The sequence below is a fragment of the Carya illinoinensis genome, chromosome 15 (genome assembly GCF_018687715.1).
Source record: "Carya illinoinensis cultivar Pawnee chromosome 15, C.illinoinensisPawnee_v1, whole genome shotgun sequence".
Classification (NCBI taxonomy): domain Eukaryota; kingdom Viridiplantae; phylum Streptophyta; class Magnoliopsida; order Fagales; family Juglandaceae; genus Carya; species Carya illinoinensis.
This window is the reverse complement of record NC_056766.1, coordinates 10,025,769-10,035,481: the sequence shown is the minus strand read 5'-3', so window position 1 is coordinate 10,035,481 and position 9,713 is coordinate 10,025,769. Positions and strand designations below refer to the sequence as shown.

General features: G+C 36.5%; 1 protein-coding gene across 2 annotated transcripts; it reads right to left on the bottom strand.

Moving 5' to 3' along the window:
- Positions 1 to 254: 254 nt before the first annotated feature.
- Positions 255 to 9,404, bottom strand: LOC122296530 (serine/threonine-protein kinase tricornered-like). Of its 2 annotated transcripts, none has more exons than XM_043106306.1 (12): positions 8,669 to 9,401; positions 7,867 to 8,041; positions 7,415 to 7,498; positions 6,611 to 6,852; positions 5,167 to 5,398; positions 4,823 to 4,987; positions 4,609 to 4,740; positions 4,236 to 4,349; positions 2,749 to 2,796; positions 1,955 to 2,033; positions 1,133 to 1,189; positions 255 to 694 (listed from the first exon to the last, which is right to left on the bottom strand). In XM_043106306.1, the coding sequence occupies exons 1-12, from the start codon at positions 8,854 to 8,856 to the stop codon at positions 636 to 638; spliced, it is 1,575 nt and encodes a 524-aa protein (XP_042962240.1). In that variant the 5' UTR covers positions 8,857 to 9,401; the 3' UTR covers positions 255 to 635. The 2 variants fall into 2 exon arrangements, 1 of the variants encoding a protein (XP_042962240.1); XR_006238579.1 differs by having other exon boundaries at positions 680 to 694; positions 2,749 to 2,792; positions 8,669 to 9,404.
- Positions 9,405 to 9,713: the final 309 nt, after the last annotated feature.

Below are 9,713 nucleotides of genomic sequence, written 5' to 3'. Positions count from 1 at the left end.
GCCGACGAAAAGGTCCAATATGATGTGATAAAGCTATTGAAGAAATTGAACACTAAAAATTGAAATATCTAGGCAGAATAAAGCTACATGAATGTCAAGATGGAGGGCCACTTAATTAGAGAACCACTACAAAAGATCAGGGATGTTTATAAAGATATCAGTCATAAAGTCAAACCATTGTGTTGTTTGGGGGAGGGGGATGAGACAAAAAATCAATAGATTTTTACAAGAATATCCAACCAGATAGACTTCTCTTGAATCCCAAACCAATCTCCAGAGCATTCATTGAAAGAATAGTATAACTTGCAAACATATATCCACTTTCGCAGACAAAATTGAATGAGCTGATCCTATGTTACATTGGATATACTGAGAAAAATTTAAACTACCCTTTAGTTTCTTGTTTCTTGAGCGAGACATATAGAACGGAAATTGGCTTTACAGTATTACTTATTAAGACATCTGCTGGGAGATACAAAGAATTGTGCTCAAGATCATGACCTTATTCATGTTTTCACACGACTATTCTAAACCAAAACCTGTCTTGTGTGGTAGCTTGATCTTCTTTGTTTGTTTGTAAAGAAAATAACAAGACCTAACTCTTGTGAAGCAGGACAAAACAACGTTTAATAAACTCAGGTTTCCTGCTTCTGCTCCTCCTCTGGTATTATAGTTCCTTGCAAGTCAATCCGACCTACAGGGAGTAGAGAAAGAAAAATAAGAAATGATAATAAAGCCAACTACCAATCTATATGCTTGCTAGAAATCAACAAAACCAAGAATTACGAAGATTTATGTAGATGACTTATGCTGTTAAACAAGACACCTGTAACACTAGAATAGTACATGAAACCCCACCCAAAAAAGGAGCACAAGGAAAGAAAAAGGGGGAAAACATTATCTATGTAATCAGCAGTACTCCCCAGTAAATGACATTCTAGGATGTTTTTTATATGAGTTTTTGTTCTGCTCGATCATGAGAAAAGGCAGAAAAGGGCAATCAGAATCTGATGCCATGTTGATAGGTAGCAATTACTAATTGTGGAATATAATCCGATAAGAACAAATACGGTATAGGTATTTTCTACGTTACCTTAATATCAAACAAAGCAAAAATGAAAAGTAATCATACCTAACAAGGAAATGAGTGATGGGGCCTTTGACGGTCCATTTGATCCCATATCTGTACCTGCAATCCACATCTAAATTGATGAGCTTGGCTCCACTATTTATAAGTATCACGGAATAGTACAGAAATGCAATGCTCAGTACATTAACGGGAACACAATAACGTTAAAAGTATTTGAGTTAAACAGAAATCAGCTTAATTTCTCAAGTATTTGGTATTTTTGAGCTTCCGAACAAAATGAAACTATCCAGATTTATTATTCATCTTATCAAATCAGAAAAAAGTGGGAGAAAAAAAATATTGTATACATAATGCCAATGCGCTTAATATTAGTAAATCCTGCAAGGCCTTTTTGTGTAAGAAATAAAAACTGCAGGGTTCTTCAAGGAAAATCATGCAAGGTTCCACAAGGAAAATCCATGAACCCAAAGAGGATATACTATTCATGAAGTACTTAAAGGATGACAGATCTTTTTTTCCTGATAGGTAATAAATACTTAAAAGGAGGGTAGATACCCCCAAAAAATCAATTGGTACCAGCTAATGAACTACTACATTCATTACTGACCAAAAAAAAATTGAACTATTACATTCATGATGGTGTATCCGATGTAATATGATTCTACATCATCAAAGTTCACCTATTCAACAGGTTGTCAATAGCTCCTTTCAAGTATTTTCACACTTAAGTTGGACCAGTATGCTTCATTTATTGTCAAAATTTTGGATAAAATAACCAAATGATCAGAAATTGAAAGTAATAAAGAATTGCATAACGTACGATCTTCTGGGAGGGGAAGCTAACAAATGACAACGGCAACGTACCTGAACTTTCAAGTGATTTAAGGATATCTGACTTCTTGAAAGTAAATCCTATGAAGTTTGTATCTTTTGATGTCAACATCTGCAATACCAAATGAGAAAAGCCTAACTGAGGATTTATAGTGTCCAATGTCAATGTGAAAGCTGATAATTTGCAAGGACATTGATCACCATAAATAACTGAACAAATAAGACAAACCTATCAGAACTATATAGGAAGACAAGAGAAGTAAATTAATGGGGCTTTGAGATATTTGTATATCACCCAACACAAGGAAAAAAGGAACAACTATCCAATTACAATTTCACAACTACCGTTCTTATGATTATTGAAATTTTCAGATTAAATATCAGTTTTAAGAAAAAATACCCCAAATCCTAACATCTCCAAACAAAAATATATAGCTAAGTTATTCTTTTAAGTTTCTTTCAAAATGACCAATCTCCAAGTTCCGTATAATTATAAAAGAAAACATTATTAGAAACTCTGCTTAGTAAGCAGTTCAGTTGTGTTTGATAGTAATTAGATAGTTCACGGAAATGAGAACTTGAATGACAACTGGCTTCTTTTTTAACCTTTTTGGGCAGGTAAATAACAACTATCTGTTTCAAAAGAAGAATGTCAAAAATATGCAACCTGTATGATATGTTCAACTCTAGTGTTTAGCAGCTCATCTAAAGATAACACTAACAAATTTTTCATACAAAAAAAAATTCTAGAAAGACTAATTGCTTTAGATTTATGAGAAAGCTTTAAGTACACATTTCCAATAATGGAGAAAGCATAGAGTCAGTACCTTCCGCCAGGGTCCCACTGTTGGTATTGTAGATGGCGGACCTTCTACCTATTAGAAAACAGAATGAGAAGTATAATCAGAACCTGTTATCTTTCTTTTTTCAGAGAAATTGTAAAGTCTGAACAGAAAATGAGAGAGGAACTTCCACCTCTATAGAATTTTAACCACTGTGAATGAAGGGTTGAGATGGTCAGGCCACATTCAATGAAAACAAATGCACCATTTAAAATGGAAGTGAAACAAGAACAAGGGGAAGACACTTAGGAAACATTTAGAACTGATAAAAAACATCGCCGGTTCAACAAACATTTCGCCTTGAATGCTGCAAATATGCACAGGCTCCATGTTCTGGAACCAAAAAGGTGGAAACAAGGATTTTATTTAGTTTCAGACTAGAAGGATATCACGCATTTCTATTTGGTTAAGATGCCCTGATACCGGATATGGTTTGATGGCCTTCCATCTAGTCGTTCTGGTATGCTTTCAATTTTTATAATCGCATCCCTTGTGGCTCCTATTTTTCTAGCACAATATTGGCAATAGGTGTAAATATCACGAACTCTGCACCAACATATTCATCTCACATCCTCTTTCTCTACCAGTTATTAACTACTAAAATATTGAAAAAGAGATATTTTATCTATAAAGCTTCCATATTTAGTGAGATAACCCCTAGGGGTTGGCTCAAGTAGTGAGGTTCTTGTGTTTGGGGGTCTACTCCCCCCGGGTCTAAGGTTCAAATCCCCTTGGGTGCAAACAAAATCTCTAGAGGCCATCAGACTAGGGAATTTTTCCATTGAATTACCCAAGGTACACTTGCAGGAAACTCCTTGCCAAGGGCCTGTACACCCTCAGGATTAGTCAGGAAGCTGTTTTTGGACACCCAGTGCCAATTAAAAAATACATATATATTTAGTGAGATTTTTTTATAAGCATATCCACTGGAAAATTTTCAATCAAAGAGATCATGGTTAAGCTGGTTGATGATCCAGTGCTCATTGATAGAAGAGAGTGGTGGTAGCAGCCTTCATGAAGAAGCCAAGCTTGGTCACTTGGGAGTACTTATGCTCCTTGTCTCTGCAGGCCAGCAGCAATCACTGGTTTTCTCTTTTCCCCTTCATTCTCTCTGCCCTCTGTCTCTAACTCTCTGCTTTTCTTTCTTATGTTCTTTTTTTATAATCATTTTTCAACAATATATAATATTACAAGGGTGCCAAAAAAGGTAACTATTCTAACGTGGCATAATTGCAACTGTTTATAATAAATGATGATAACGGTTGTTACCAATATATGGATGCAAGGGCCTCACTCAAACATTCAGGAAACATAAGGGGTGCAGTTAGGAAAAAGGGAAAACCCAAAGGGTTCCCTATAGAACAACATCATGACACAAAGGGTGTTGGTGCATTTTACGCTTATTGAAGTTTCAACTCAACGATGTCCTAAATAAGAGTACAAAACCAAAGAAGCTATTTCAGTGTACTCACATCAGGGAACTTCTCAAAATTCTGTGTATCTAATTCTCCAATAACGGTAGGTTTATATGGAGCTTCCATTTCATACAGCATGTCCCACTGAATGCATTTGAACCATGGATGTGCCTGGAAAACCACTAACTTATATGAGAAAAATGACCCATTCAAATATAGACGTACAAATTTGCTGGTCGAATTTTGGAATAGTCTCGTAATATGTGATGCAAACTTTCAGAAGTTAAGAATGACCACATGATCTGCTGTTTTATAAATGTGCATTTTACCTTCTGATTTATGTCCAGTATCAAATTATTTTTCAACCCATCATTTTTCTAAACTACCTGTTACATGTTAAGAACATTGGCTTTTTTTGGATAGCAGTTACCTTTACTTCTTCCACTCCTCGGGTACCCAATCTCGTTTCCACATCACATAATAAATGACATATCAGATCCTTAGCATCCTCTGATATTTTTGGTTCCACAGGGAATTTCAAGCATGATTTCCAATTTATTATCTGGTACAACACAAAACTGTCATCTATTAGAAAATATAAAGGAGACTTGTGAAAAGAGATATGAACCACAAATTAGTATTACCTTGCGGCATGTGACCCTTGGATCATCAGAACAGAAGGGGGGATAGCCAATAAGCATCTCATACATGATTGCTCCCAGTGACCACCAATCACACTCCATTCCATACCCCTTCTTGAGCAAAACCTCAGGTGCCATATAATCAAGAGTTCCAACAGTTGAATAAGCCTAAAGAACATAGCTGTGATTGATGACATGAAATGTGTGGAAATATTGCTCAAGTAGGACAAAAGAAAAATGGAATCTGTACATGGTATGCTTTAAAGACTGCATGTGATGCTTGATATTTCCCATGAAATAGAAGACTCAAATTCAACATAGTAGAGAGAGAGAATTCTGATAAATACCAATGCACGACGATTACGTTTCCACCGTTGTAATTGTTCCTTCGGCATCGTCCAAGGTGTTTTATCACATCCAGAATGTTCTTCACTTTCTGGTGTGGGTTCCTGGGTGGTAAAACCCTCATCTTCCAGTAATATTGTTGAATACTTATCATCCAGAGGCTTACACAAGCCAAAATCTGAAAGCTTCAAATGACCATTTTTATCCAGAATCAGGTTATCTGGTTTTATGTCCCTACAAGTAGTATACTGTCAGAGTAAGCCAATGTGTAAATGTTTCACCAGAAAATAAGATTCGTTTATTTATGTGTAACAAAGAACACAGCTAAAATTCCATTCTCAATTTACAACTCAAATCCATAACAGTTGAGAAAGAGCAAAAAGGCTTTACTGCCATAAAATATTTCATTTTCTTGTGCTACTCCAGTGTTCAGTCAAGGGAAAAGCAAGACAACTGATGGCAGGTATAAAAACATAAGAGGATGTTGTCACCTATTACTGGGTGATTTGACAATGACAAAATGGAAAGATCACCTTAGGAAAATCCTAATGGGCATCAAAAGGCCCCCCTGATGAATTTTTATTATTATCTTAACTTGGTCTGTCAGTCATGATCGAGAAGGAAAGAAGACAACAGCAAGTATTGCTTAATCAAAACTTTAAATTACAAAGAGGCTGATCTTGGACGATAAATACGTGATTCCAAATGAGCTTGAAACCATATTTAGAACAATAAATATCAATCAATATATCCTAAAAGTTAAATTAACATCTAGATTTCTTTTTGTTTCATATTTATGGTAGCTAAAAGGATAAATTAAAATGTATAATTGCAAGGAAAAAGGCAGCAATTTGCTGAGCAAGTCTCAGGCCAGATATGGTCTCAGCCTAGCATGACTTGTAACAAAATGACAGTCTGCTAAGCTATCCTTGACCAATCGATATTCAGGCTCTGAAGTGAAGTTTGTGCAGGGCAAACTAGGCCTAGCCAGGGTTTGTTAACATGAAGCATATCTTTTTGTATGTCCTTATAAGCCTGTAGATTCCCTATAACATTGAAGCTCAACCAATGATTCCCGCTTGCATCCTAAGGCATACATGGACAAATCTAATAATAACAATGATGTATGACAAATCGTTTTTTTTTTTTTTTTTTTTTTTTTTTTTTTTGCACCGGGTGTCAGAGAATAGCTTCCCGACTAATCCCAATGGAGCACAGGCTCTCGGCAAGAAGTTTCTTGCAAGTGCACCTCAGGTAATTCAAGGGGATAGCCCCCCGATCCAATGGACCTTAGGAATTATTTGCAGCCAAGAGGATTCGAACCTTAGACATAGAGGGAGCATACCACCAAGACCAAGGTTTTTACCACTTGTGCCAACCCCTAGGGGTTAGTGGTATATGACAAATAGTGACCTTAAAAAGAGCATAAAACGGTAAATATCATACCTATGAATATATTTGTGCTGATGAATTGAGTGGATAGCTAGAATGCTCTCTGCTATGTAAAAGCGTGAAACATCTTCAGAAAGAATATCTTCTCTCATCAATAATGTCATGATATCTCCACCAGGTAAATACTCCATGATAAGGTATAAAAAATCAGAATCTTGAAAAGAATAAAACAGTTTCACAATGCACCGACTATCAACCTCTGCAAGCAAGTTCCTCTCAGATCGAACATGCTCCACCTAAAATTATGGAAGGAAGTACAGCAATTAATACATAACCTGTTGCAAAAGAGCATACAAGAGGTATTTATTTCTAGACATATATCATACAAAAGGATCAGATAGTGGATTTCTAACTAATCTCATCAAATTGCTCAATGTAAACTCCTTTTCAAGTATATTTGAGGTCTTATTGGAACTGTAGTTTTTGAGACATCAGAGGTCTTGACCAACTGATCCAGTAGCACAAGTCAACATTCACTTCTTAATTTTCTTATATGACATTTTGAATTTGTTGCAATGAGTTTAACCACTCCCCCTTAACCTAGTCCCACACACACCTCATTGAAGGTTAATTCTGACAGACTGTTTAGGCATGCTGACAAAGACACATAAAGATCAATGAAATGATATCAGATGTAACATTAAGAAAAGAAAATGCACATTTTTTCAGAGTAAGGCTTCCAAAAAATATGAGAAAATCAGAGAAAGTAGTACTTATCGATCATAAAACTAAAAATAAAAATAAAATAAAACAGAGACCAATATTCAAAACTTTAGCTTAGCTAAAATATCACTTCACCTGTCCACGGCTAAGCATCTCTGATTTCTTCAATTTCTTCATAGCGAAGATCTCTCCTGTATCTTTAGCACGGCATAGCCTGACCTGCATTTGTTGGATTCACAATGTGTTAGCGTGGCAATGACAAGAAGTTACATCTGTAATTTATTCCTCTAGGCACTCCAAGGGAACTCACAGAGTCAAAAGCATCTTAATAACATCTGCAAATTACTCATACTACGATATGGCAGTGGCCTTCACAAAGTGACGAGTGATATGTCTCAATGAGGTAAGAATCAATCTGACCAAACACTAGTAAGTTTTATATGATATACAGACATGCATGTTTAAGGTGAACATGTCCCATGAAATGTAGTACTTGAAAAGTATACCACACAATATAGTATACTAGTTTGTTAAAAAGAAAAGGGGAAATCTGCCAGAAGTTTCCATCTTATAATGTTTTGACATACCTCACCAAATGCACCTTTACCAATAACAGTTAATTGCTCAAAGTCATCAATTCCAACTTTACGTCGTTGCAGCCTCATGTATTCAGTTTCTCTTCGCTCCAAACTCCTCAGCATCTCCTCTTGTTCCTCAACTGATGCCTGAGCTTCTTGTGCTTTCCTTTGAAGTGCTCGACGTCTACAACAGGGTAATACGAAACAAAATTATTAAAAACAAGCAGTTTTCCGAGAGAGAGGGTCTACAATGGCCACCCTTAATCACCACAAAGCAAGCACATATTAGTTCGCTTACTTTCTATTTTTAATAACAAGAAAAGCACTATGCCATTAGTTCTTTTTTGAGAAATGAAAAGGATCTAAATTCCGACCAGTATAATTGAACTTGTTGTATACAAATCATGTTCCTTTTTATTAATTAATTAATTTCCATCTGCGAGAAACGAAAGTATAAACCGAGAACTAATGTCATGACGTTTTCATTCTCTTTCAACTAGTCCCCGTTTCTCAAATTGCCAATCAGAGCTTCAATAAAAACTAAAAGACATATAACGACCCATATCCGAATATTCTGTAGTAGAAGTATATACCCAACATAAACATGCCAAAGCTATGCGGCCAAGCCATACACGGTAAAGGAAGAAATACTTAAAAATGCCAATCTTTTCACCGCATTCTAAAAAATTGATAACTAAACCTATTAAATCAAACAAGAAGAATACGAGCATAAACAACAAAATTCTGAACCTGAAGAAAAAATCAGATATTAAATGGCAAAAATAAAAATTAAAAATTAAAGAATCTGGACCTTTCTTTACGATCTTGCAGTCCTTGAAGATGGTTCTTGTAATGATTCTCTATGAACTGCTTGGCAGCTGCGGCCTTCTGCCTGGTAACGGGGGACGAAACCGAGACATCCGGACCCGTGTCTAAGCCGGCCCGATCGGGATTCATGTTCAGGGCTCCCAACCTCACTGTCCTATCGCCACCGTCCATTTTCCCTCCACTTCAACCAAACCAATCTCTGACCTTCAAATTACCCAGTCAGAGGAGCACTTCAAAGACCAACGAGCTTTTGCAGTGAGAAATAGAGAGAGAACCTCTTTCCCCAGCACACAGCTCAGCTGAGAGAGATCTAGGGAACGAATCAGTGACCTTAAAACGTAAGAAAGGGGCACGGGTACTGTTTAAAATGCTTCCTCCGTGCTAGGAAAACGATGGCTTGGATCACACTCTATACCCCAGACAGCTAACAACAACAGCAGCAGCAGCAGAAGATAAAGGAACAGACCATTGCCAGTTCATTGCCCACTTTATTACACTCTTCGATTGTCATTTTTCTCTCCCTCTGTCTCTCTCAGTCATCTTCACAAACACTTTCTGCGTGGGTTTTTGCGTGCGTTCGCTATTGTCGGCGGAGATCTAAAAGCAGCTTACGTGGCTGCGCGTGCTACACGATACGAAGCGTGTAATTCTTCTTCGCTGTCCCAAGTCAGAAGGACACTGTGGGCTTCGTGATTGGGGGGTGTGTAGTACGTGTTAAGGAGGAGAGTGGAGGTTTGGAATTTGTTAAATTGGCAGTTGTGTTTTCCAGAAAGCCTCGGGTAGTCTCGTGGACTTTCTGAGCCCTAGGGTCAATCACCGGGCACTGAATAATATTGGAATTCCATAGAATTCTGATTTGTGTAATAATTGTTTTTAGATCTCGAGAAAGTCTGATTATTATCTTTTTCCAGCTAAATACTCATTAAAAAAATTAAAAAGTTTACACACCCATTTATAAATAAAAATAAAAAATTAAATAGTTTCAGCCCATTATAATATCATATTAAACTTATAATATATATTTTCAT